Below are 26,150 nucleotides of genomic sequence, written 5' to 3' on the forward strand. Positions count from 1 at the left end.
AAGCATCTGGTTTCCTCGGCGTCCGGCCGCGGCGGGTGGCGGGGACCTGGCGTGGGAGCAGCCCCTGCCGGCCCTCCCATGGCTCACGGGGCCTCAGCCCTTCCACGGCCCCCCCCATGCCCCGGGGCCACCCCGGTGCCCGGTGGCTCCCCCCTTGCCCGTCGCGGGGAGGGCACGGACGCCTCTGTTCCCCTGCCAGGTGCCGGCAGCCTTGGCCGTACCAGCGCAGGGGCCTGGTGGCAGCGGAGGATGGAGCTTGCCCCCGCCCCCGCGGCTCCCCCTGCCTCAACGGACCCCCGGGACCCCCGCAGCCCCCCCGCCGTCTCCCTCTGGCCGGGCCAAGCCCCTACGGCACCAGGGCCTGCTCCAACCCGCCCGCTCCGCTGGGATTTTCCTCCCTTGCAGGTCCAGGCAGACGAGATGCCGTCAGCACATTTTCCCTGTGAGGTGGCGGGGCGGTCGGCGGCTGCCACCCTGCCCTGGCCGCACTCTGCTGGCCCGCGCCGAGCTCCCCCCGCCACCACCGAGGCAGAGAACCCCCCCTCAGGCTCCACCGCAGCCCGGACTGACAAGCAGGACCATTCTCAGCCTCACCGGCACACAGCGGGGCGAGGAAACGGGGCCGAGGGCCGGCGGAGGGACCAAACCCGCAGCAGCTGCAGACAAGAAGCTACAAAGAAATGGCTTTATTGGGCGGCTGAGAGCCCCAGTCCGTCCCGGCGGGGAGGGGGCTGCCCTGGGGAGGGGGCAACAGGACATCAATTCCTCTTCCTGCCTTTGCCAACAGCCTTGGCGGGAGCAGCGACAGGCGCTGCAGACTGGTAGAGAGTGGAGGAGATCTTGTTGATGTAGTAGAGGCCGACCATTGAAAAGATGAGGCTGCGAGGAGAGAACAGAAGAGGCTGCTCAGCTGCTGGTCAGGGTCGAACCGACACTGGGGGGGTTTAGTGTGGAGAAGAGGAGGCTGAGGGAGACCTCCTGGCCCTCTGCAACTCCCTGAAAGGAGGGTGCAGAGAGGGGGGAGGAGTCTCTTGAGCCAGAGGACCCAGCAGCAGGCCAAGAGGGAATGGCCTCAAGCTGCGCCAGGGCAGGGTCAGACTGGCTCTTAGGAAGGATTTCTTTGCAGAAGGGGTTGTTGGGCGTTGGAATGGGCTGCCCAGGGCAGGGGGGAGTCCCCATCCCTGGAGGGGTTGAAGAGTCGGGTTGACCCAGCGCTGAGGGATCTGGTGGAGTTGGGAACAGTCAGTGCTGGGTTAACGTTTGGACTAGGTGATCTTCAAGGTCCTTTCCAACCTGGATGATTCTGGGATTCTGTGACACCCTCCTTTCGATCCCACTGCGCTGTGGTGCCACCCTGGGGGTCCCTGGACAGCCTTGGCCCTGTCTGGTGGCCCGTTCCCCTCCAACGGCAAACACGAGCCATCAGGGTCCCCGGCAGCAGTCCCAGCAGCACAACAGCCGCTCCCCCCGCTCCAGGGCAGGCTCTGGACTTACCAGGTGGTCACGCAGACTCGGTGAATGAGGCCAGAGGCAAAGAGAGCCAGCAAGAGGCAGGTGAGGACTGCAGGGGACAAACAGAAGAGAGAAAAGATGCAGCTGTGCTGCCCCAACACATCAGCCTCGGAGTGACAGGGGCCGGGGCTGCAGCGATGCGAACAAACCCACCCACGGCACGGGAGAAGCTCGGGGGAACCACCAGGGTGGGCTCTGCCTTCAGGGCGGGGCTGTGACGCTTTGGTCCCCCAGGCAGCCCCTCACACACCCAGCCCTGCCGCGGGCCGCCACACCCTGACGCCTTCAGAGGGCGGCGTGCTCCCCCCTGCCCCGTGCCCCCCCGCAGCACTTACTCTCGGGAAGATCTTGGCCTGGAAGCCCTTGCCAAAGACGAGGTTCTCCAGGTTGTTGAAGGCCTGGCCGGAGGGTTAAGGGCCATCACGGGGCGCTGCCCCCCCCGGCCCCCTTCCGCCGCCCCAAAGGATACGGTGAGGGAGCAGACGAAGAGCGCGGAGCCCAGCAGCCCGCCCTGGATGGTCAGCCACTCGGTGGAGGCCAGCTGCCGGCTGTACATCTGCATCCCGGCGAAGAGCAGCAGCGAGAGCAGCGACGAGAGCGCCAGGGACGTGCCCGTGCCTACGGCTGGGCCGCCTCAGCGGGGCCGCCGGGGGCCACCGCGAGGCCTCAGCCGCCCCCCGGGCCGCCCCGCCCCGCCCCTCAGGCCCCAGCCGCCCCCCGGGCCCGCCTCGGCCGCCCCGTGCCCCGACCCCCGTCGCCCCCGTTACCCATAGTGCCCCGCGGCGTCGCCCCCGGCCCCGTGTCCGGCCCGTCCCGGTGCCGCGGGTCTGCGCAGGCGCGGTGCGGCGGCGCGCGGAGGGACACGGCGGCAGGCGCGCGGGGTGAAGCGGCCCCGCCCCTCCCGCGGCGCAGCGCTCCGCCGGGCTCCGGCGCCCCCTGGCGGGCGGGCGCGGCGCTGCGGGCCCCGCCGCCTCGAGCGCCCCCTGGCGGCGGGGACAGGCGCAGCGGCGGCCCCGGGGCGGGGGGTGCGGGACAACCCCCCCCCTCCCCCGCGCAGCCACGGCACCGGCCACGGCCACGGCGCCCAGCTCAACCCTCCCGCGGTCCGCCGCTCCCCGAGCCGCGCTGCCGTCCGCACGGGCCCGGCGGGGGGGGCCCGGGGGTGCGGCGGGAGCCTCCCGGTGCCGCCCCCCCGCCGCCGCCGCCGCCGCCGCCGCCGCCGCCGCCGCCGGGGAGGGTCCCGCTGAGCATGCGCGCCGCCGCCCCCCGCCCTTCCCCCGGCTCCGCCGCTCCCTGCAACAGACCGGGGCGTCCGCGGCCGCCGCTGTTGCCGCCGCGGGGACCGGCGCCGGGAGCGGGCGCGGAGCCATGGCTGAAGGCGAGGACCTGCAGACCTTCACCTCCATCATGGACGCGCTCGTCCGCATCAGCGTGAGCGGCGGTGGCGGCGGGGGGGGGGCGGGGGGAACGGCACCGCGGGGCGGCCGGGCCGGGCCGGGCTCCCCCGGGCCCGGCATCTCCATGGCAACGCGGCGGGGCCCGATGGAGGGGGCGGCCGGGATGGCGGGGGTGCCCTTGAGGGCCGGGCAGGCCTCGGCGAGGCCTCGGATCCGCGCCCCGACCCACCGGGCAGCGATCCCCCGGTAAGGCCGGCACCGGCCCCCCCCTGCGCTGTGCCACCGCCGCGGCCGGACCCCCCGGGGTCGGGAACACCGGGAGCGCCGGGAGCTGCCTGCACACCCGTGGGCGGGTGCCCCAGTCCCCATCCTGACCCCGATCCCGGTGCCCATCCTGGTCCTGGCTCTGGTCCCAGTGCCGGTCCCGATCCTGGCCCTGGTGCTGGCCGCAGCCCCAATACTGGTCCCAGTCCCAGCCCTGGCCCCCACCCTGGTGCTGGTCCCAGTGCTGGTCCTGATCCTGACCGTGCTGCTGCCCCCAGGCCTGATGCTGGCCCTGATGCTGGTACCAGGCCTGATCACAGACTCGGTGCTGGTCCTGGCTCTGGTCCCAGTGCCGGTCCTGATCCTGGCCCTGGAGCTGGCCCCAGCCCCAATCCCCATCCCAGTAGCAGCCCTGGTCCCCATCCTGGTGCTGGTCCCAGAGCTGGTCCTCATCCTGGCCCTGCTGCTGCTCCCAGCCATGATCACGGACTCGGTGCTGGTCCTGGCTCTGGTCCCAGTGCTGGTCTCGATCCTGGCCCTGCTGCTGTCCCCATCCCCAATCCCCATCCCAGTCCCAGCCCTGGCCCCCACCGCTAGTCCCAGTGCTGGTCCTGATCCTGACTGTGCTGCTGCTCCCAGGCCCAATCCTGGCCCTGATGCTCGTCCTCATCCTGGCCCTGCTGCTGCTCCCAGCCATGATCGCGGACTCGGTGCTGGTCCTGGCTCTGGTCCCAGTGCCGGTCCCGATCCTGGCCCTGGTGCTGGCCCCAGCCCCAATCCCCATCCCAGTAGCATCCCTGGCCCCCACCCTGGTGCTGTTCCCAGAGCTGGTCCTCATCCTGGCCCTGCTGCTGCTCCCAGCCCTGGTGCTGGTCCTGCTTCTGGTTCTGGTCCCAACGTTGATCCCAGCCACGGTCCCCATCATGGCCCCGGTCCCGGCCGTGGCGGTGACGCTCCCCGCTCTCTCCCCAGACCAGCATGAAGAACATGGAGCGGGAGCTGGTCTGCCCGGTGTGCAAGGAGATGTACAAGCAGCCGCTGGCCCTGCCCTGCGCACACAACGTCTGTCACGTCTGCGCCAGTGAGGTGCTGCTGCAGCACGGCTACCTCTGCTGCGACCCCACCTCCGAGCCCTCCTCGCCCGCCGCCACCCCGGCCACCCGCAGCCCCCGCCTGGGCCGCCGGGCCGTCCCCAAGCCCGACCGCCTCGACCGCCTCCTGAAGTCAGGTGGGACGGCCCCGGAGGGGACAGGGACGGGGACGGCACCCCCACGGGCTCCCCCATGGGAGGGCCGAGCGGCTTTGGGGTGCCGCGCCCCGCCTGACGCCCTCCCCGCCTCCCTCCCGCAGGCTTTGGCACCTACCCGGGGCGCAAGCGGGGCACCGTGCACCCCCAGACCGTCAGCTTCCCCTGCCCGGCCTGCCAGCGCGACGTGGACCTGGGTGAGCGGGGCCTGGGCAGCCTCTTCCGCAACCTGACGCTGGAGCGGGTGGTGGAGCGCTACCGCCAGACCATCAACATCAGCGCCGCCATCATGTGCCAGTTCTGCAAACCCCCGCAGCTGGAGGCCACCAAGGGCTGCACCGAGTGCAAGTCCAGCTTCTGCAACGAGTGCTTCAAGCTCTACCACCCTTGGGGCACCCAGAAAGCCCAGCACGAGCCCACGCCCCCCACCCTCACCTTCCGCCCCAAGGTATCGTCTTCCTTCCCCGCTCGGGGATTTTGCGGGTGTCGGTGGGGGGGACGCCTTGGGGGGGTGGGTGCGGAGCCCCGCTGAGCTCCCCTGTGCCCACGCAGGGGCTGATGTGCCCGGAGCACAAGGAGGAGGTGACTCACTACTGCAAGACCTGCCAGCGGCTGGTGTGCCAGCTCTGCCGCGTGCGACGCACTCACACCAGCCACAAGATCACCCCGGTGCTCAGCGCCTACCAGGCCCTCAGGGTAAGGGCCGCTGGGACGCGCTCGGGGTCAGGTCGGGGCTCGGCAGGGAGGAATCGGGGGCACCGGCGGAGCCCCGGTGCAGATGGGGTGTGCGGGCGCTTTGTCTCACCTCCTTCCCTGCAGGAGAAGCTGACGAAGAGCCTCGCCTACATCCTGAGCAGCCAGGACACGGTGCAGACCCAGATTGCTGAGCTGGAGGAGACGGTGAAGCACACGGAGGTGAGGGCGGAGGGTGCCTGCGTGTCCCTGAGCCAGGGGGGTGGCACTGCCAGCCTGGTCCCCCTCTCGTTTGGATGAGCTGTGGGGGGATGTGGGTTAGGGGAGAACTTTGTAGAGTCGGGCTGAGGGTTGGACTCGCTGATCCTGAGGGGCTTTTCCAGCCTGAGTGATTCTGTGATTCTATATGACTCTTATTATTCCTCCTCCCCGGGGCACGCGGCACGCTGACCCTGCCGTGCTCGGCAGGTGAACGGCTTGCAGGCCAAGGAGGAGGTGTCGCAGCTGATCCAGGGGCTGTGCGCCATGCTGGAGGAGAAGCGGGCCACCCTGCTGCAGGCCATCGAGGAGTGCCAGCAGGAGCGGCTGGCCAGCCTGCACTGCCAGATCCAGGAGCACCAGGCCATGCTGGAGAACTCGGGCATGGTGGGCTACGCCCAGGAGGTGCTGAAGGAGACCGACCACCCCTGCTTCGTCCAGGCCGCCAAGCAGCTGCACAACAGGTACCGGGGCGGGTCAGGGCTCTCCGGTGCCCAAAGTGGCCACCGCGTGCCACCCTGATGTCCCTGCTCTCCCACGCCGCAGGATCCTCAGGGCCACTGACTCGCTGCAGAGCTTCCGTCCTGCGGCCACGGCCTCCTTCAGCCACTTCCAGCTGGACGTCAGCAGGGAGCTGAAGCTGCTCACTGACCTGGCCTGCTCACTGACCTGGCCTTCATCCGAGGTAAAGGCAGCAGGACCCGGGCACCGGCTGTGCCCCGTGCGGAGGTGCAGCCCCCGCGGGCAGAGCCCTGCCCGCCTCGGAGCCGGAGCTCGGCCACGGCCGCGCTCAGGTGGGCGCTCGCGCATCTGCCGGTCCCCCCCTCCCCGTCAGGGACGGCCCCCGCCCCAGCAGCCCCCCCAAAGCCATCCCTGCCCTGCCCTGTGCCAGCGAGGCCGGGTGAGGGGGCAGGACAGGCAGGGCCGCGGTGCCAGGTAAGGGCAGCAGGAGCGCCGGAGGGTGAGTACGGAGCGGAGGCTGCCCCGCGGCAGGGCAGGCGCTTCCCCGCAGGGCAGGAGCCGCGTGGCCCTGCCGGACCCGCTGGCAACATTTTTCAGACCTGCTTCTACCTCTCTTTGTTTATAGGCTGCGGCCGCTGCTGAGTCGTCACCGAAGTAACTGAGGCAAGTCACATCCCTGCCCAGAGCCGGCCCCGCTCTCTCTGTCCCATCCCGCCCTGTCCCCGCTCCGCCGCCATCCTCCATCCCCCTCCCGCCCGCAGGTGGTGGCAGGTGGTGGCTCTGAGCCCCCCTCCATCTGCTGCCTCTGCTCCTGCCCTCCCGCCCTCCCCTCGCCCATTTCCATCCCCTGCTCGCTCCATTTCCGTCCCCTTCCTTCCTCGCTCCATTTCCGTCCTCTCTCGCCCCATTTCCGTCCCCCTGCTCACCCCATTTCCCTTCCCCTTGTCACCCCATCTCTGTCCCTCTCCTCGCCCCATTTCCGTCCCCCTCCTCACCCCATTTCCCTTTCCCTTGTCACCCCATCTCCATCCTTCTCCTCGCCCCGTTTCTGTCCCCTTCCTCACCCCATTTCCATCCCCTTCCTTGCTCCATTTCCATCCTCTTTTGCCCCATTTCTGTCCCCCTCCTCGCCCCATTTCCTTTCTCCTCTCACCCCATTTCCATCCCCCTCCTCACCCCATTTCTGTCCCTCTCCTCACCCCATCTCCATCCCTCTCTCACCCCACTTCCCTCCCCCTCTCACCCCATTTCTGTCCCTCTCCTCACCCCGTCTCCATCCCTCTCTCACCCCACTTCTCTCCCCCTCTCACCCCATCTCCATCCCCCTCTCACCCCATTTCCATCCCCCTCCTCGCCCCATCTCTGTCCCCCTCTCACCCCCTTTCTGTCCCCCTCCTCACCCCGTCTCCATCCCCCTCTCACCCCACTTCCCTCCCCCTTCTCACCCCATCTCCGTCCCCCTCTCGCCCCATTTCCATCCCCCTCCTCACCCCACTTCCACCCTGCCTCCCTGCTCCCACCGCACGCCAGCATCTTCACGCCCCCCCGCCATCCCCATCTCCTCCCCTCCTCCTCTTCTGCTGCCTCCATCCTCTCTCTTTCTCTCTCTCTCCTCCCTCCCCGACTTGCACTCAGCCTGTCTGGTCCCTGGAGCCCCACAGCAGCGAGCTCCTCTGTCTCCCCGACTCGCTCTCCTCTGGTGCCTACACACGGTCTCCGCAGTCAGATCCCCCCTAGACTCCTGCTGGTTGTGCGTCCGTGCGTCCGTCCGGAATGCCCCCTCCCTGCGTCTGGCTGCCTCCCCGCCTGCCGGGGGGGGGGATGCTGCCTGATGCCCGCCGGTGCCTCTCCCCGCAGCGCCCGAGGCCCCCGTCATCGACACGCAGCGCACCTACGCCTACGACCAGATCTTCCTGTGCTGGCGGCTGCCGCAGCACTCGCCGCCCGCCTGGCACTACACGGTGGAGTATCGCAAGACGGACGCCAAGGCAAGGGGCTGAAGCTGTGGCAGCGGGCGGGAGGAGGTGCGCGGCACCAGCGCCCTCGTCGAGTACCTGGACACCGACAGCGTCTACGTGCTCCGGGTGAAGGGCTGCAACAAGGCGGGTTTCGGGGAGTACAGCGAGGATATCTACCTGCACACGCCACCCGCCCCAGGTGAGGGGTGTGGGGAGAGGGGGGGGGCTTGGAGCACCCCGCCGGCCGCTGGCGCCATCCTCACCCCCTCCTCCTCCTCTCCGCAGTCCTCAACTTCTTCCTGGACAACCGCTGGGGCTTCAACCGGGACCGCCTGGCCATCAGCAAGGACCAGCGCGCCGTGCGCAGCGTCCCTGGCATCCCCATGCTCTTCGCCGCCGAGCGCCTGATGACCAGTTGCCACCTCTCCATCGACCTGGTCATCGGCGACGTGGCCATCACGCAGGGCAAGAGCTACTGGGCCTGTTGCGTGGATCCCAGCTCCTACCTGGTGAAGGTGGGGGTGGGGCTGGAGAGCAAGCTGCAGGAGTGGTTCCAGGTGCCGCAGGACGTGGTGAGCCCCAGGTGAGCGGCGCCGGGGGGGAGCTTGGGGGGTGCCCAGGGGAGCCCCAGCTTGTCCCTCACCAAGACTGGCCCGTTCCCCTGCCGCAGGTACGACCCCGACAGCGGCCACGACAGCGGGGCAGAGGATACGACGGTGGAGGCGCCCCCCCCCCTACGCCTTCCTCACCATCGGCATGGGCAAGATCTTGCTCTCGCACGGGTCGGCGCTCACCTCCCGCGACCCCAACGGCTGCACCGTGCCCTTGCCCCCGCGCATCGGCATCTGCCTGGACTACGAGCAGGGCAAGGTGAGCTTCTACGACGCCGTCTCCTTCCGCGAGCTCTGGGAGTGCGGCGTGGACTGCTCGGGGCCCGTCTGTCCTGCCTTCTGCTTCATCGGAGGGGGGGCCCTGCATCTCCAGGAGCTGGTGGCCAACAAGCAGGAGCGTAAAGTGACCATCGGGGGCTTCGCCAAGCTGGACTGAGCCGTGCCCGTGCTCCCCGCACGCGCGCCGGCCGTCACCCCCGATTGCCCAGAGAGCTCTAGGGCCTGGGGGGGGGACAGGAGCGAGCAGGGAGCAGAGCGCAGGGAGGGCAGCCCTGGCCCTGCCGCCGCTGGGAACGGGCCAGGTGTTTGTTTTGCGGGGTGGGGGGGGGGATGGGGACAGCTCTGCCGTCCCCTCCTCTCCCTCCCTGCCTGCCCCCTTCTCCAGTTCGGCTGGAGGCTGCTCTGAGCTGGGGCCACGGGCAGGGCTGGGCAGAGGGTCAGCCCTAGAGACGGACCAGGGAGGGGGGGTGCGAGCGGGAGCGGGGCTGCGCAGGGAGGGGGGCGGGGGGCAGGTGACAGTGGGGGTGATGGTGGGGGGGAGAGGCTGGGTGCTGGCTGGGGTGGGGGAGGCAGCTGGGCTTGGGGAGAGGGTGGGGGGAGGCTGGGCTGGAACAAGGTGTGAAGATTTTTTTTAAAATGGCTCATTTTCAATGTGGCTCACCCGGCTGCAGCGCCGTGGCCAGGCACAGCCACCGCGGCCGGGCACGGCTGCCGCTGGGTCCCTCCCACGGGCTACCGGGCTGTGGGACCTTGATGCCCACTGCCCTCCCCTGGGGCCCGCTGGCTGCTCTGTCCTGTCCCCAGGGGAGCCACGTGCTCGGCCAGCCCTGCCTGTGCCCCCGCCTGCACGTGCTCCGGAGGGACGCGCTCGGTCCCCGTTACACCGCTCAGTGCCAAACCACACGCAGCCGGGGCAGGCTGGGGCTGCGGGGTCAGGATCCGACCCGGCCGGGAGCCGCGCAGGGCCACCATCCACCGCGGGGGCCCGTGCCGGCGGTCCCGTGCCAGGATCTGTCCGAGCTGCTGTAGTTTCTCCTGGGTTCTGTTACAATTGCTGTATTTTCATGGTTTCCTACAATAAACTGCAATGCCAGACTCCTCCAGAGCCACCCCAGGGCAGAGGGCAGCCACCCTGCAGGGAGCACCGGCCCTGGGGGGGGGGGGGCTGTGGGGTGCTGGCCGCTCCCCGGGGTGCGGTGCCCAGCGGTGAGGCCGTGGGGCTGGGCTGTCCTTCGGCCCGTGGCCAGCAGGGGCCAATCCTGCCCAGAAAAGGGCCCAGGGCAAGCCGGGGCAGTGCTGACGTGTCCAGTCCCTGCCCACGCTCTGCCCGGCCACGTGGCTGCTGCCGCCCTGTTCGGGGGTGTCGGGGTGCCCCTGGACCAGCCACCAGCTGGGCCTAGAGAAAGGGGAGGTGGGGGGGGGTCCCAAGGGTGGCTGGTCCAGCCTGGAGGGGGGATGCTGGGTGCTGGGGCATCCTCTCGGGGTGGGTAACGGGGGGTGGTGCCCCACCCGGGTACCTGCATCCCGTGGGGCAGGCGGAGGAGCCCCATGTGGGGTCAGGCCCCACCCTGGGCTGGCGCCTGTCCCCGGGGAACAGGGCCCCCCCCCAGTTGGGAGCGGGGTGCTGGCCGGGCTGGGCTCCCTGGGAACAGGCGGCTCTTTGTAGGGCCCGGCCCTGGTTCCTGTTTCGATTCCTGCGGGCCCTGCCCAGGGCTGGGGGGGCGGGTTGGAGCAGGGGGGGGTACACACAGCCCTGCCCAGCCCCATGCAGCAGCAGCCGCCACCCCCTGCACCCCGTGGGGCCCTGCCCTGGGCACCGACCTCATCCCCGACAGGCAGCAGGGCTGGGGGGGGGGCGCGGGGCCGGGGGTGGGGGGCAGATGTGACTCTGTGCCACAGGTCCGTGCTGGTTTTAGCTTTTCCCTGTCCTTCTGGCCTGCAAGGGCAGGATCCGGGGCTGTGTGTGTCCCCCCCCATCATCCTGCTGTTCATGTGCACGCAGAGACCCCCCCCCACCCCCCGCCAAAGCCCTCCCTGTGCCAAACATCGCAGCTCCTGCATCAATCCCCCCCCCCAGGGTGCACCCTGGCCCTGAGCCCCCCCCACCACCCCGCCGAGCTGGAAGCTGCTGGGTTTCGCTGTTGCTGTTGGCAACTCTGGCTATCGGCAAAGCGCATGGAAAACCAAAAGCAGCACAGACATCACCCCCCCCCCGCCCCCCCCCCCCCCCAAGCTTCAGGGCTTGCGTCACCCCCTCTCACCAGGCAGCCCCCCTCCCCCGCCCCAGAGCCCCCCCAGCCCCTTGCCCGCACCCCAGCATGGTCCAAGCACCTCCTGGCACATGTCGGGGGGCACAGGCACCCAGCGCGGCCCCGTTCTGCCCCCCCGAGCCCCCGTGCCGTGGCCGAGGCGCCCAGTGGCCGCACGCTGCCGGGCCGGTGGCAGGGCTGGTTCCCGGCAAAGCGCCTGGCTCCACGCCTGAGCTCACAAGCGATTTCTTTGGGGAAGGTTCGTTTCCTTGTTTTTCTGCCTTTTCAGTGGTTGCCAAAACCCTCCCAGCCCCCAGCATGGGCCCAGCCCAAACCGGGACTGCTGGGGGGCGGGGGTGGGGGGCCACCCCCTCTGCTCAGGGCACGGCCATCCCGAAGGCTTGTGCCCAGGCGCAGCCCAGCACATGGCCCCGAGCCAGGCAGGCGAGGACCCGCTTCAGTCCCTGGCCCCGCTGGGGGCACCCCGCTGACCTTGGCACATCCCACAGCCCCGCCGCGCTCCCCCCAAACCTCTTTCAGGGTTCACGCAGGGTTTGGAGAACCCTGAGCCCAGGCCAGGCAGGGCAGGGGAGGGGACCAGCCAGGCTCGGACACGGCTGTGTGCTCGCCCGCGACACACGTCCAGGCTTCGCAGCGCTGGCCCCGGCGCTTGCCGGGCCCTTCGTCACCTTTACGTTCCGCTCGTGCAGCCGGGGATAACCAGTTGCACCGAATGAGACGTGTTTGCTCACGAGACAGAAACCGAGAGTGTGGGATGTGAGCAAGAGGGACGGCATCCCGGCATCCCGGCAGGACACGGTCACACCCAGGGGGACGCAGGGGACGGGGGCACCACCCACACCCCGGCGACTGAAGGTGCAATGACAGCAAGTGGGAAACAACCCCAGCACGAACCCCGGGTCTGCCCGGACTGAGAAATGAGAGCGGCCCCCCCCCCCAAGCTGAGGTCACTTGGGTGGGTGACAGCCACGCTGGGGGTGTCCCACCAGTCACTCCCCGAGGAGAGGCACCCGCTGTGCTGGGGAGGCCCCCGAGGCATCACGGTGCGCCCCACACACATCCTCTTACTGTGAATTGTGGTAAATAAACCATGGCCAAGGACCCCGCCACCCGCTTCCCTGCAGAGCCGAGCCTTGCGCTGACACCCTGCATATATATATTTATATAAAATAACACCACAAAAAGAGCAATTGAATCCCCAGGGGTGACCGCAGGGGAGCATGAGCCCGGACCCCCACCCATAGCACGGAGCAGGGTTGCAAAGCCAAGCGAGTGAGGGGGCTGGGGGGTGCGGGGGACCCTCCCTCCTCCCACCCCGAATCTTTGTTCATCCAGTTCTGTCATGCGCAAGAATCCGGCTGCTCCAGAACCATCCGGGGCCGGTGCTGCTCCCCCGGCAGTGGGGGGCCGTGGCCACCCCCTCCCCTCGGCAGCTGCCCTCCGTCCCAGCGCGTCCTCAGAGGTTGTCAGAGGTGGGGGTAGAGTTGGTGTAGGTGAAGGTGCCGGCCCCCGCGCCGTTGCTGCTGGCCACCTGGGAGGGAGCAGTGAGGGGGGGTTAGAGCCGGGCTGAGCCCCCCCGAGGGCAGCGGGGGAGCCCCCACACCCTCACCGATGCCACCACATACAGCCTGGTGCTCAGCTGAAAAATGCACCCCCTGCCTGGTGGGCAGCTGCCCCCACCCCAGCAGGCACCCAGAGCCCCCATGAGCCCCCCGAGCGCCCCCGGGCGCAGGAGCTGGCAGAGGAGCTGAAGTGGCCCCGGCGTGTTCCTCTCGTCCTGCGTGATAAGCCTGCCCGGCAAGAGCAAAGGTAAATATTTACCCAGGCCCCTGGTATTTGAACAGGGCGAGCTGCTCGCACGGAGCCAAGGCGCTGGATACAGCCCCCGCCTGCAGCACCAGCGCGTAGGGGAGCGCAGCGCGCCGGGGGGGACGGGGACAGCCCCCCCAAACCCCACCTCACTGGGGGGAGCCGTGCCCTTGGTGTGTGCAGGCAGCTCCTAAAGCTGCACCTGCAGGACTCAGAGCCGCTGGTGGGGGATACGGGGTGCAGGGTACGGGGATCAGCGCCCCCCCCCCCAGCCCTGCACTGCCCAGGCCCCAGCCCCACTCCCCAGCCGTGGCAGGAGGATGCCCCGACTCCGGCAGATCCGAGGGTCTGGCTGGGACGCGGCTGAGCCTGAGAAGGGGCAGCGTGATCCGGCAGCGAACCCCCCGCCCGCTGCGCAGGGCTGGGCACCGGGAGCAGCCGCCCAAGGTCGTGGGGAGCTCCCCAAAGCCGGGCCGGGTCTGCCAGCGCCGGCGCCGCTGCTCCATCCAGGCATGAAAGTTACTCTCACCTCCCAGCCAGGAGGGGACCGGCGCGGGGCGGGCTCCCAGGGTCACCATCCTCTGCCTCACCAGCTCCGTTAGCCATTAACCCAGCGGTCAAGGGACCTGCCCAGCTGCACCGAAAAGCACCTTCCCCTGCACCACTCCGGCCCCAGGACGCCGGGCACAAGCAGCCCCGAGGACGGTGGCACTTTGGCTCTCACCTGGCTGTAGGGGTTGGGTTTGCTGTTGGGTGAGACGTAGCGCCCGTGGCTCTGGTACGGGGGGTACTCGGCCATGGGGTGGTAGGAGTCCTTCGTGCTGAAGAGGTCCAGCTTCCCTTGGCTTTTCCGGCGGCAGGTGCAGGAGGTCTGAGGGTGAGGGAAGGGGTTGGGGGGCTGACGGCGTGGGGATGGGGACAGGGGATCCACCAGCAGAAGGCAGGTGAGGGCAGGGATGGGGACGGGGCACTCACCATCAGAAGGCAGGTGAGGATGCTCAGCAGCAGCAGGATGCAGACCAGGACCAGCAGAGCAATGGCCCAGTCCGGGACCGCAGGCACTGGTGCTGGCGACGTCACCTCCCCAGCGCCTGAAAGAGGGTCAGAGCCATGGCTGCAACCGCCGGGCAGAGCTGCCAAACAGCCAAAGACCCCTGAGAGACCCCAGGACGGAGTGCGAGGGGACTGACGGGGACCAGTCGGTCTTCCCAGTGCTGTCTGCCACGGGCACTGGGAAACTGCATCGGCTCTGCCAGCCCTGAGCCTGTCCCACCACCGAGGAGCCTCCCAGAGCACCCCCGCGCGTCTCCGTCTGCCCTCGCGCCCCCAGCCCGAAGCTCCCGCTCACTGTAGATGCTGGCCAGCTGCAGGTCCATGATGAAGCCTTTCTGGTCCAGTCTGTCCCTCAGCTGCTGCTCAATGACATCGCTGGTGATGGTTTCATTGCCGTGCCCAAACACGAGGGTGGACTGCACCTCCACCGAGCCGTGGCTGCCCGCGAGAGGAAGCGTTAGCGCCCGGATCGCCGCCCCACGCGAGGGGCTCCGCGCTGCGCAGCCGGGACACGACAGCCCCCGCAGCCGGAGCCGCCGGCCTGCTCACCTGAAACGGAGCTCGCTGCATCCCTTGTAGGTCTGCCTGCCGATGCAGCTCATGCAGCCAAAGACATTTTTGAACTGGAACAAAGCGTGGGGATGACGGTCACCTCCCCGGCAGATGCCCCCTCCCTCCCGTCCCCTTGCCGCTCCCCCTTGCAGAACCGTCCGGGGGTGCTGAGGCAGCAGAGCGGATGCTCGGGGCACATTCATGGGGAGTCCCAACAGGAGGCGGCTCCTTCCCGGGGTCTTTGCTCACCCGGGGAGCTCGTGGGCAGGGCTGGGACTCACCATTCTCAGGATGGTGTAGCTCAGGCTCTTGTACTCCTTCGACATGGGGTCGCGCAGGCTCTCGTTGAAGCTCCTGTTGAGGATGCGGAAGGACAGCGGGACGCGGAGGAGCAGCTGGACGTCGGTGGGAAGCAGAGCCGCGGCTTTGCTGGGTTTGGGACTGCCGCTGCCGCCCAGCACGGCCGTGGGGGTCTGTCTGGGAGCCGTACTGCCCTGAGAGGTGACAGAGGTCTTCCGTGTGGGTGCGACCTGAGAGCTGCTGCTCCCGTTGCCTTTGGTGCTGGAGATGGGGATCACCGTGCCACCCCCCACGGTGGGCGCTGCGGAGCTGCTGTTGGTTGTGTTGGTGCCCAAGGGGGGGACCCAGCTGCTGCCATTTGTGGTGGCGTTGGTGGGGGAGCTGGTGGCACTGCTAGAGACGGGCACGGCCGTGCTGTTGGCTGTGCTATTGCCTGCGGAGCTGTTGCTGGACTGGAAGTTTGTGGCATTGCCTGTAGTGGGGGAGACTGTGGTGTGGGAGGATACGGAGGTTTGGATCCCGTTGTCGTTCGTGTTTTTATGGATCAAGATCTTTAGAACAGTGATCATGGGGGTGGTGGTCGTCTCGGTGGTCGTCTCCGTGGTGGTCGTGTCAGCCACGGTTGTCTCTGTGGTGGTTGTGTCAGCCATGGTCGTCTCCGGGGTGCTCTCGGTCGTGGTCATGGCGTGTGTACCTAGAGGGCACAAACCTAGAGCTGGGACTGCAGCACCCCTTTGGGAAGTTTTTATACAACACGAGTCCTCAGCTGGACGCTCCCCTGGGCCATGAGGAGCTGAGGAGCACCACAACCTCCAGGAACCGACCACTGGCCCATGAGACCAAGACGACCTTCAGGAACCCCCCCAACCAGGGCTCGTGCTGGGCACACGTGACACCACCGAGGGTCCGGGCAGCGCTGCCTGAGCAGCTGACACCGGCTCCATGCCCAGCCCTGTGGGCCCCCCTCATCCTGGGGTGACCCCGCCACACCGGGGGGCTCAGGCAGCTCCCCCCCCCCCCCCCCCCCAAATAAAACCTCTTTTGCTGTGGGTCGCTGGGCTGGGAGGGTGAGGTGCCACCTGTGCCTCCCCCCGCACCCGCATGGCCTGGCTACTGGCCAGTGCTGGTGGCTCCCGGGCGGTTTCCCAGTGGGTGCCACAGGAGCCGGTGGCGCTGGAGGAGGCCCCGGGGTCCGGACGGCTCACCCAGACACACCTGCATACCAGCCTGCGAGCCCCGGGCGCAGCCTGCTCTGGCTGGTCCTGGCCCAGCCCGGCTGCCCGGCCCCGGCCGATCCTTTCAGACACGGCTAAGAGGGGCCACGGGCTGAGCGTGGTCCCCAGGTCCCGGCTTTGCTGGGCACAACCAGCCTTGGGGTGCTGCACCCCAGGGCCAGGCCAGGAGAGGCGGCAAGCTCCCTGCTGCCAGCGTGCCGAGGGCCACCAGCTCTGGTGTCCCCTGGTCCCCACTCAGAAATCAGCCCAGGGGACCCCGCTCCCATCCCCCTGCCCTGTTACCCCCCCCCCTTGCCCAGGTCTCAGCCTGCTCCCTCCCCTCGTGGTGCTGTCACCCCCCACCCCCTCACCTGCACCCAGCACCAGCAGCAGCAGAAGGGTGCTGAACGCCATGGGCTTCGTCCCGGGGGTCCCGGTGCCTCTCGGGGCTCTGCGGCAGCGGCTGCTCTCCCGTTAGCCAGCGGCACGTTCCGCAATCCGGGATCAGGAACTGGCGGCTCGGCAGCGGCGGGCGCTTTATAGAGCACCTGGAGCAGGTGGGGAGGCCCCACCCCGCCGCTGGCCCCGGAAGGGGGGGTCCCTCTGCCCCACTCGGCACAGGGCACAGGGGTGCCACCTCGCCAACGGGGCCCCAGCGGCATCCTCCCACCAGGTTGGGTCCCCCGTGTTCCCCCGGCTTGGGGGGACACCACTGGCAGTGTCCCCGTGCTGCAGGTGGACGCAGCCTCAGGCGGGGGCACGGGGAAGGGGCAGTGGCTGAGCATCCCTGTGCAGGGGTGGGGGGCAGCGTCTGCCCGGCCCCATGGGCTGAGCCACGGCCCCCAGGTCCTGGTGGGGAGCACAGGGGGGACAGAGCCCCCCAGCCCTCGTGCAGGGCGGGGGGGCCCCATCCTCTGGCTCAGCCCGGGGTTAATCATTACCGGCCAGCCACTGCCTCGCCCTACGCTCAAATAAACACCGGTGATACCCCCCGAAATGCTTACGCAGGTGGGGCCCAGGGCCCCACAAAATCCCAGTACCTCCCAGTAACCTCCCTGCCAGGTTCCAGGGCCCCCCCCGCCTCACGTATGAGGTGCCTCAGCAGGCACAAGACCCTCCATCCCCTCAGGACACGGCCCCTGGCCCAGGCTGGTGCCAAACAGGATGCCGATGTTCCACCCCAGAGGTACCAAGTGCCACCCGTGCCGGGGGCGCAGGGCCCCCGTCCTCCCTGGTGACACGTGCTCCTGGCACGGCCAGACCACACCGGCCTTTCTGGTCCCTCCCTGCCCCTGCCCTGGGGGAGAGCCCCGATTCCCAGGGAGGGCCCCAATTCTCAGGGAGGGCTTGGTGGGGGCCCCCGTGCCCGGCATCCTGCCCAGCCCACGTGGAGCCGAACTGCCACCTTGGCTGTGCCGGGGGGGGCTTGAGGTGTCGGCGTGAAGGGGAGCGGAGAGGAGGTGACCCTCCTTGTTGCAGTAACGGTGGAGCACGGGATGGGTGGCTGGGGCATCAGCATGGGTGAGGTGGGACCCAGCTGTACCCAATCCCCCGACGGGGTGCACGGCCTTGGTGCCAGGCAGGGGGAACACGGGCAGGGCGCAGGCAGGGCGCGGGCAGCAGGCTCTGCGGGGAAGCGCAGGCAGCGATGCTGACCCCCACCACCCTCGCCCGTGTTGCTGCGCGCTCCCACCCCCGCCGTGTCCTGCTCTTTGTGCCCACCCCGGGTTCAGGTCGGTAGCGGGGATGCAGCTCCCGGGCCGTGACCCCCAGAGCCCCCCCCATTCCCCCAGCCTGCTCACAGCGGGGGTTCAGGGTTCAGAGAACCCCAGCGGACACGCTGCGGGGGGGGAGCTGAGGGGAAGGAACGGGGCGGCCCCGCAGAGCCACGTCCCCGGAGGGCACCCCCCAGCACCCCCGTCCCACGCCAGCCACCACCCACCCAGCACCGCGCTCGGGGGCCGTACCGGGGCCTCTCCACGCGTGTCCGCAGGGCTGAGCGGGACCGGGGGGGGGGGTCCCCGGCCGCCCCGTCCCCACGGCCCCAGCGCCGCTTGAGCTGCGGTGCCCCCTGGCGGGCGCGACCCCACCCAACGCTCCCCCACGGGCCCCGGCTCCACCGAGCGGGACCGGGAGCGGGGCCCACGGACGCCCCTCGCAGCTGGTGGGGGGGAGCCGCACGACCCCCGCCCCGCCCCACCCCACCGTGTCCCCCCCGCCGGAGGACGGGGCGCTCGGCACCGAGCGCTGATTTCACCTGCCCCGGCCCCGCACAGGTGCGCGCAGCGCCGCCGTGATGCCCCGGTACCCCCGGGGCACCGCCCGCTCCCCGTCCCGTTGCGACCCCCGGGGCGGCAACGGACAACGGGCAGCGGCGGGGCAGCGCCGCGTTGCCCTTTTAAGAGGGGGCCCGGGGCCGCCGCGCCCATTGTCGCCGCCGCGGGGCGGGGGGGGGCCGGGCCGGTGCCGGTGCCGGCCCCGCGCGCTCCGGGGCGGAGAAGTGGGGGGGGGGGGGGGGCACATTCCGCCGCGTTGCCGGGACACCCGTCGCCATGGCGACCGGGCACTGCCGCCGGGGCTCGGCGCGCGCCGCGCAGTTCCCACGGAGCGGCCCGAGCGGCGGCGGCGGCGGCTCCGCTCCCTCCGGGGCGGCGGGAGGGACGGGATGCGGTGCAGTGTTGTGCTCTCGCCTACCAATATTGCACTCGTCCCGGCCTCCCGCCGCCACGGGCTCCGCCGGCGGAACCGGCCGGGCACCGGGCGCTCCCCCCCCCCACCCCCCGCGACGAGCACCGGGAGATCGGCGACGTAGAACCGAGAGCACGGGGAGAAGAGGGGAGGGGAGGGGGGGGCCCAGCGCCCTCTCGGGGCACCAGGACCCCCCCCAGGAACCGGGCGCGCAGGCTAGAAAACACTCAAAACTTTATGGCCAGACTTCGGGCAGCGCCCGGGGTGGGGGGGTGGGGGGGGGCAGCCCCGCCACCCGTGGGGCCGCGCTCGCCCTGCTGCCGGCCGCACGCGCCGGTACCGGCAGTGCAAAGTCCGCGGGGGGCCGGGAGCGGAGCCCGGTCGGGAGGAGCTGCGGGGCCCGGAGCGTCCCTGGGTGCCGCTGGCGGGGGGGGGGCCGGGCCGGGCGCGGCCCCTCACTCGCGTCCCTCCAGCAAGAACCGGCGAAAGGGCTCGAAGTCGGCGGGAATCGTGTCTGTGGGGAGGGGGGGGGGATGTCAGGAGCCGGGGGCAGCCCAACCCCCGGTAAGCGGGAAACCCCCCCCCCGCCCCGGCCCAGGACCGGCCCCCGCAGCAGGGGCGAGGGGGGAGATGCTCTGCGAGGTGTCGGCCCCCGGGGCGGTGCGGGGGGGGGGGTCGCGGTGGCCCCGCGGAGGGGGGAGCCCGTGCTCACCGTTGCAGCGGTACTGCAGGTTGGACCAGATGATGTTCTCCTGGGAGAAGCAGAAGACCCCCAGCCGCCCCCCCGCGCATGGTGGTGTCGATGATCACCCCGGAGTCGGCCACCAGCCGCGGGCCCTCGTACAGCCGCACCCTGCGGGAGGGGAACGGCCCGGCCCGGCCGGTCAGCGGGGAACCGAGACCCTACCGGGGCCAGCGCCGGGCAGCGCGACCCGGGGCTGGGGGGGGGGGGGGGGGTACCGGGCTGGGGCCGGGGCATCCCTCCCCGGGGTGGGATGGGGGCACCGGACAGGGAACGGGACATCCCGCGGGGGCTGGGATGGGGGCCCCCCGCCGTGGGCGGGATGGAGCCCCCCCTCCCCTCCCCTCCCTCCCCGCGCCGCCCCCGTCCCGGCCCCGCCGCCTTTGTCGGCCGCTTTGCATGTGAAAGGCGCCGGCGGCCGGCGAGGTCGCCATGGCGACGGGACAATGGCCGCGGGGGCCCGACGGGGCGGACGGGCCCGGCCCGCGGAGCCTCCCCGCGGCGGCCGCCCCGACGGGATCCTTAAAGGGGAAACGCGCCTGTGGCTTCCCCGGGACAGGGCCCCTCCCCACGGCCGCCATCCCCCCACTGGTGTGGTCCCACCGGGGCTGGACCCCTCCCCGCGGCCAGCACCCCCCCCCCGGGGCTGGACCGTGTCTCCGCGGCCAGCATCCTCCCCTCCCAGGTGGCCCCACCAAGGGGGACCCTGGCCCGATGGCCAGCACCCCCTCACTGGGGTGCTGCCCCCGGGGCTGGACCCTTCCCCAGCAGCCAGCATCCTCCCCCTGTGCCACGTCCAGAGCCCCCCCATCCCAGCAGCTTCCGTGCCCCCCCATCCCGTGGCCAGCCCCTGCTCACCTGATGTAGCCCACCTGGGGCCTGTGGGCCAGTTGCCAGCGGTAGGACGTCTTGTCCCGCCAGCCCACGTTACGTGGGTCCTTCCAGAGCAGGCGGACGTGGTCGGGCGTGTGGCCCGTGTGCCACAGCGCGTTGCGCAGATGCTCCCCGGGGCCTGTTGAGGATTTCACTGCCTGTGGGTGCAGGGGGGGGGTCAGGGGGGGGACCTGGCCGGGGCGGGGGGCCCAACCCAGCCTGTGGGGTGGCCAACACCCACCTTGAGCTGTAGCCCCGGCTCGGCCACGGCGCGGAAGGGGGTGGCCTGCCAGTACGTCTGCTCTGTTTGCTTCCACATCACCACGTAGAAGCTGGCGCTGTCCTGGTAGCTGAAGATGAAGCCGGCATAGTCATCGTCGGTGACGGTGTTGACGTGGAAGGTGCCCTCGAAGTCCACCCCATTGAAGGCCGTGTAGCCTACAGGCAGGCAAACGCTGCAAGGAGCCCTCTCCCCCCCAGCACGGGACCCCGCACCCCAGCTCCCTCCAGCCCCCCCTTCACCCCGCTGCGGGGCAAAGAACTGGCCCCCACTGGGGGGGCAGGAGTAGGGGGGCTGCCCCACGGGGGCTGCAGCTGGGAGAGTATCTCTTACCGACAGCCAAGCCGGGGTCACTGTTCATGGTCTGCACGATCTCCATGCCCTGGGAGGGGGGGGACAGCTGGGTGAGGGGCATCCCCAGGGACCTCCCGGCCCCCCTCTCCTCCCACCCCAGCAGCGCAGTCCCCAGAAACACGGGGGGCAGCACCCACACCTGGTTGAGGACAACCCAGTTGGGATCGATCTGGGCATCCCCCTCGGGGTCGAGGATGACGGTCTGGTAGGCGCGGAAGTCGGTCAGCGTCACCTCGGCGCTCTCGGGACACACGTCCAGCTGGTCCACCACCGTGTCGTTGTCGAAGTCCTCCTCGCACACGTCGCCCACGCCGTTCCCTGGGGACACGCGCCCCGGTCAGGGCCGGGCCGAGCCCACGTGGCTCTGCCTCCTCCCGCCCGCCCCGCGCTCACCGTCCGAGTCCTTCTGGTTGGGGTTGGGGATGAGGCGGCAGTTGTCTGGGCCAGGCGGCACGTAGTCGGGGATGCCATCGTTGTCATCGTCATTGTCACAGTCATCCCCCAGCCCGTCATTGTCCGAGTCCAGCTGGGAGCTGTTGGGGATCTCGGCGCAGTTGTCCTTGGTGTCCTGATGCCCGTCCCCATCGCTGGGAGGAAAAGGAGGGTCAGAGCAGTGCTGCAAACTGGGGACCCAGTACCACGTCCCAGCACCCTTCCCAGCCCCACAGACCCCATCTTCCCCCCTCCCGCGTCTCCCAGCCAGGAGCTGGCTCTGCCCCTGGGGATGGGACAGGACAGGAAGGGGGGGTGACCCCACAGCAACACGGCCCCCACCTGTCCTCGTTGGTGTCACAGATGTCTCCTACCAGGTCGCTGTCCATATCTGTCTGGAGGAGACCAGAGCCCTAGTTCAGCGGACACCCAGGGGCGAGGGGGGCCAGTCGTGCCACAGGAGGACCCCCTGCCCCCCTGCTAGGCAGGACCCTGCACCCCCTGAACCCCTGCCCCAGCGTGGCCCTGGCCATACCTGAGTGGGGTTGCTCATTTCAGGGCAACTGTCACAGGCATCCCCGACGCCGTCCTCATCCCGGTCCGTCTGCAGAGGGTTGGGCACCCTGGGGCAGTTATCCAGCATGTTGGGAATCCCTGCAAGGACAGCGCTGGGTGGATGCCCTCACCCCCCCGGCCTGGCGTGACAGCACCCCTGCTCTGCGAGCAGCCCGGCCCCGCGCAGGCAGGCCAGTCCCGAGAGCCGCTCACCGTCCCCGTCGATGTCGTTATCGCAAGCGTCCCCCTCGCCGTTGCTATCCGTGTCCCGCTGGTCGTTATTGGGCACGTTGGGGCAGTTGTCGCAGGCGTCCCCGAAGGAGTCGGTGTCTGAGTTCTGCTGGTCCTTGTTGGGGAAGAGCCGGCAGTTGTCCTGCGGGGAAGAGGACAGGGATGCCTGCGCTGCGGTGGCTGGCAGACAGAAGGCCACAGTCCTGCACGGGTTGGGGCAGGAGGAATCTCACAGAATCCCAGAATCATCCCGGTTGGAAAAGCCCTTGAGGCTCCTCCAGCCCAACCATGAACCTCACCCTGACCGTTCCCAACTCCACCAGATCCCTCAGCGCTGGCTCAACCTTCAACCTTCAACTCTTCAACCCCTCCAGGGATGGGGACTCCCCCCCTGCCCTGGGCAGCCCATTCCAACGCCCAACAGCCCCTTCTGCAAAGAAATCCTTCCTAAGAGCCAGTCTGACCCTGCCCTGGCGCAGCTTGAGGCCATCTCCAGCACGCTGAGACCATCCCAGAGCCACAAGCCTGCTGACCCCCAGGAGAAGCATCTTGGGGGAATCAGCATCAAGCCAAAGGGAGACGCCCTCAGCCCCACATGGCCCTTGAGGCCACAGGCACGTCCCACCCGCCCAGCACAGCCACCTCCACGTTCTTGATGCCATCGCCGTCAGCGTCATCATCGCACTGGTCCCCGATGCCGTCGTTGTCGGCGTCCTCCTGCCCCGAATTCGGTGTCAGGCGGCAGTTGTCCTGCAGGCACAGGGGAGGAGGAGATGCAGTTTGAAGCACAGCCCTGCCCTGGCACCCACTGCCCGAGGATGCCGCCCTCCCTCTCCGGGAGCCACCTGCTTGCAGTGCTTGTTATTGTCGATGCAGGGCAGGGGCTCATCTGGGTAGCCGTCGAGGTCCGTGTCTTGCCCACACACGTTGCCATTGCCAGCCCAGCCCACGTTGCACTGAAGAAAGAAGAAATCAGGGGCCGCGAAGTGCCCTGGCAGGACCAACTGCTGCCTGTGCTGACACCCCCTGCACCCCACCGCTTCGCCTTCCTCCTGCCCCCGTCCCCCACTCACCGCGCAGGAAATTTCACCGTTCCTCTCGAACATGCAGAAGCCGTTGATGTCGCAGGGGTTGGAGGTGGGAGTGCTGCAGGACTTCTGCAGGACGCAGCCAGACGTTTGATTCCCCACAAACCCTGACTTGCAGGGACCACACTTGTAGGAGCCCTGGGGGAGAGAGAGGGCAGGGGCAGGATTAGGGCTGCAGAGCGGCCCCAGGCACCAGGCGAGGGAGCGGGGCAGCTCTGCTCACCAGCGTGTTGGTGCAGATGGAGTTGGGGTCACAGCCCCCGTTGTTCCCGTCGTTGCATTCATCGATATCGGTGCAAACCTGCGAGCGGCGCGGAAGAAACCGTCACCCGAGGCCTTTCCCTGCCTGCAGCTCTGCCCTCCTCCGGCAAGCACGGCATCCTCCACCGGCCCCCGCGGCTCAGCAGCCCACGGGGATCCGGCCGAGTCCCGCGGCACCGCACTCACCTGCTTGCTGGCCTTCGCGTAGTCCACCCCGACGCCGGAGACGGTGTTGCCCCGATAGCCGCGGGGACAGGGCTCGCAGCGGAAGCCGGGGGCCGTGTTGATGCACTTGGAGCCGGGGAAGCAGGGGTTGGCATAAGCGCACTGCGGCCCGAGGAGAGAGACAGGCTTCACCCTCGGGCACGGCATCCCGCACATCGGGGTGGCCACTGCCCCGGGGTGGCCAGCAGGGCCCTTCCCCGGCTTGAGGACGCATCCAGAGAGGGGAACCACGGTCTGCCCACGCTGCTCCACGCCGGGAGCGTGCCCACCTCATTGATGTCGGCGCAGTACGTGCCGTTGCCCTCCAGCCCCGGCGGGCAGGGCCCGCAGCGGTACCCGGGGTACTCGTAGGTCTCCATGCAGTCCACGCCGCTGAAGCAGGGGTTGGGGTTGCAGCGGGATCGGTGCTCGTGGAAGCCTGAGAAGAGGAGAGCCAAGGAGGGGGTGAGACAGGGCGGCCCTTTGCCCCCTGAGGTGGGAGCAGAGCCTCGCCAGCACTCACCGCAGACCTGGCACTCCATGATGGTGTTGCGGATCAGAGACATCTCCTTCACCTGCGAGGCAGCAGAGCACGGAGCGTCACGGGGACGCAGCACACCGGCTGGCACCGCGCTCTGGGCAAATCCCACCCAGGGAGAGCCGATACCACCCCACCGTCTCACCTGGTCCCTAATGTCTTCCCGCAGCTCGGTCAGGACCCGGTTGAAGAGGGTCAGCTGCGTGACCAGCGCCTTGGTCTGCTCGCCTGCCGGGACCAGAAGGGACAAGGTCAGCCCTGGGACAGATGCAGCCTCCCGGGGCTGTGGGCTGGGACTGCTCTGTCCTCCAGCACCGAACTGGGAGGATGAGACAACCAACGGCCCGTCCTCCCCCTCCTCCCTGGCCCACGTAGGACCCCTTCCCCCTGTAGCACATCTCACGCCCTCTGATCCACCCTGTCCCGAGGCCCTGCAGGCACAGGGACAGGCTGCGGAGGGTCTTCTGCCTCCAGGGAGCCCCAAACGCTGCCATCACCCTCACGCCAGGGAAAGGGGGGAGCAGAGCAGGGACTTACCCAGGATGGAGGCCAGCACGCTCGTCACTGCAAGGAGAGAGACGTTACTGAAAGCTGCCGTCAGAGCCCAGCAGCATCACCTTGCACGGTTGCTCCCGGCCAGCGCGCGCAGAGCACAGGAGCCCCCCCCGTGTGGGGACACCCGGACCGGGAGCGGCAGGGTGCTGTCACCCCCCACCTGCATGTGTCGCAGCACGTAGCACGCACCGGTGACCCCGTCAGCCCTCCACGCTGCCCCTGCTCGGTGCAGGGCGCGGCCGTGCCGTTACCTGCGCTGTGGATGGACTCGTCTCCTTGGAAAGGGCACTCGCTCAGGGCCCCGACGCGGCTCATGGACCCTCCCAGGATCAGCTTCATCGACTCCACAAACCCCTGACGTACACGGGGAGACGCAGTCAGCCGTGGGGAGCTCTGCCTGTCCCCAAGGGCGCAGGGGGGGAAGGTCTCAGCCCCCCAGGGGGTCCCGGCACTCACCTGCATCCTCTGGTAGGCCTTCTGCCCCGTGCGCACCTCGATGGACTCCACCTCCGCTAAGGGGATCTCGGACAGCTCGGGCAGCCCCACGCTGGAGTCCATCTGCTTGCAGTCGACGTAGAGCTCCACGCTCAGCATGTCCCCGCGCAGCCCGCTCAGGCGCACGATGACGCTGTGGCTCTGCCCGTCCGCCACGTGCGCGTGCTGCAGGTTGACCGAGTGCAACTTGTTGTCTTCCCGCAGGTAACGCACCAGGACTGCGGAGGAGCGGGAAGGGGCGTCAGCTCTTCCCCTGCCTCCCCCTCCAGCACTGGCAGCCCCCTGGGACCAGCGCGGGCCCCTCGGGTGACAGGAACTCGGTCCCTGTTTCTCTGCGAGCATCAGGGCAAGATCAGGGTCCCCACGTCCCCGCGCAACAGGCGCCCACCTTTGTTGATCTTCCCCACTATGGAGACCTCCAGCCACCTCGTGTTGTCCTTCTTGGAGTAGAGGCCGAAGAGGGTCCCCCCCTGCTTGGGGGGCAGGCGGAAGGTGGAGAGGAGGTAAACGTCGTTAACGGTCAGGAGCTCCATGCGGATCTTGTGCGTTATGCTGGCCATCTGCCGGGCCTCGCTCACCATCAGCAGGTCAATGACTGCGGGGGCCAAGCACCGGGGTCACATCCTGACCGGCAGCCCCAGCTCCGGCCAGAGGAGCGCGGAGAGGCCCGGGGCGGGGCAAGCCCGGCCACCCCGAGGGGACGGGGGATGGGGGACGGGGTCTCTGGACCGCCGGGCCCCGGGGGGGGGGGGGGGGGGGCGGGGAAGCCCCGGGGGCGCCGAGCCCCGCCCAGCCCCGGCCCCGCGCGGTGGCGCTCCAGGACCGGCAGCGCCGCGGCCGCGTCGCCGAGAGGGACCCGCGGAGCCCCCGCCACCGGCGGGACCGGCGGCCCAGCGGGGTCCCCGGCCCGGAGCCTGCCCTGCTGCCCTGCTCCGCAGCCGGGACTTCCCCGCGGGGGCGGCCGCTGCGCCCCGCC

General features: G+C 69.6%; 4 protein-coding genes across 4 annotated transcripts; 1 reads left to right on the top strand and 3 right to left on the bottom strand.

Annotated features, from left to right (window-relative positions):
• Positions 1 to 671: 671 nt before the first annotated feature.
• KRTCAP2 (keratinocyte associated protein 2) lies at positions 672 to 2,436 on the bottom strand. Its single transcript, XM_074809337.1, has 5 exons — positions 2,280 to 2,436; positions 1,982 to 2,136; positions 1,844 to 1,910; positions 1,495 to 1,561; positions 672 to 879 (listed from the first exon to the last, which is right to left on the bottom strand). The coding sequence occupies exons 1-5, from the start codon at positions 2,281 to 2,283 to the stop codon at positions 759 to 761; spliced, it is 414 nt and encodes a 137-aa protein (XP_074665438.1). The 5' UTR covers positions 2,284 to 2,436; the 3' UTR covers positions 672 to 758.
• Positions 2,437 to 2,758: 322 nt separating this feature from the next.
• On the top strand, positions 2,759 to 9,129 carry TRIM46 (tripartite motif containing 46). The gene is given in 11 exon segments (XM_074809336.1): positions 2,759 to 2,943; positions 4,146 to 4,401; positions 4,524 to 4,867; positions 4,972 to 5,115; positions 5,239 to 5,334; positions 5,581 to 5,834; positions 5,917 to 6,029; positions 7,681 to 7,989; positions 8,076 to 8,373; positions 8,461 to 8,515; positions 8,517 to 9,129. Coding segments are annotated over 11 exon segments (2,253 nt in total). The 5' UTR covers positions 2,759 to 2,880; the 3' UTR covers positions 8,838 to 9,129.
• Positions 9,130 to 12,089: 2,960 nt separating this feature from the next.
• On the bottom strand, positions 12,090 to 16,471 carry MUC1 (mucin 1, cell surface associated). Its single transcript, XM_074809381.1, has 7 exons — positions 16,250 to 16,471; positions 14,646 to 15,358; positions 14,362 to 14,435; positions 14,108 to 14,250; positions 13,735 to 13,850; positions 13,484 to 13,630; positions 12,090 to 12,481 (listed from the first exon to the last, which is right to left on the bottom strand). Exons 1-7 carry the CDS (start codon positions 16,290 to 16,292, stop codon positions 12,407 to 12,409), a joined length of 1,311 nt encoding a protein of 436 aa, XP_074665482.1. The 5' UTR covers positions 16,293 to 16,471; the 3' UTR covers positions 12,090 to 12,406.
• A 2,414-nt stretch (positions 16,472 to 18,885) lies between these two features.
• On the bottom strand, positions 18,886 to 25,595 carry THBS3 (thrombospondin 3). The gene is given in 22 exon segments (XM_074809159.1): positions 18,886 to 19,080; positions 19,279 to 19,351; positions 19,353 to 19,419; positions 20,167 to 20,339; positions 20,423 to 20,619; positions 20,795 to 20,843; positions 20,955 to 21,133; positions 21,209 to 21,402; positions 21,590 to 21,642; positions 21,783 to 21,901; positions 22,016 to 22,175; positions 22,676 to 22,783; positions 22,879 to 22,989; positions 23,107 to 23,259; positions 23,345 to 23,422; positions 23,569 to 23,709; positions 23,877 to 24,025; positions 24,110 to 24,161; positions 24,270 to 24,352; positions 24,662 to 24,688; positions 24,931 to 25,033; positions 25,136 to 25,595. Coding segments are annotated over 22 exon segments (2,709 nt in total). The 5' UTR covers positions 25,517 to 25,595; the 3' UTR covers positions 18,886 to 19,021.
• Between the last annotated feature and the right edge of the window lie 555 nt (positions 25,596 to 26,150).

The sequence above is a fragment of the Strix aluco genome, chromosome 30, assembly GCF_031877795.1.
Source record: "Strix aluco isolate bStrAlu1 chromosome 30, bStrAlu1.hap1, whole genome shotgun sequence".
NCBI lineage: Eukaryota > Metazoa > Chordata > Aves > Strigiformes > Strigidae > Strix > Strix aluco.

Bases quoted from the DNA above. Each gene is read 5' to 3' on its own strand.
- KRTCAP2 (XM_074809337.1), bottom strand. The intron at 1,562-1,843 runs GTGCTGCGGGGG...TGTCCCCTGCAG, and splicing joins CAAGATCTTCCCGAGAGTAA to TCCTCACCTGCCTCTTGCTG. The intron at 880-1,494 runs GTAAGTCCAGAG...CTCTCCTCGCAG, and splicing joins CGAGTCTGCGTGACCACCTG to CCTCATCTTTTCAATGGTCG.
- MUC1 (XM_074809381.1), bottom strand. From the start codon at position 16,292: ATGGCGTTCAGCACCCTTCTGCTGCTGCTGGTGCTGGGTGCAG. The intron at 15,359-16,249 runs GTGAGGGGGTGG...TGTGCCCTCTAG, and splicing joins GCTGCTGGTGCTGGGTGCAG to GTACACACGCCATGACCACG. The intron at 14,251-14,361 runs GTGAGCAGGCCG...TCTCGCGGGCAG, and splicing joins TGCAGCGAGCTCCGTTTCAG to CCACGGCTCGGTGGAGGTGC.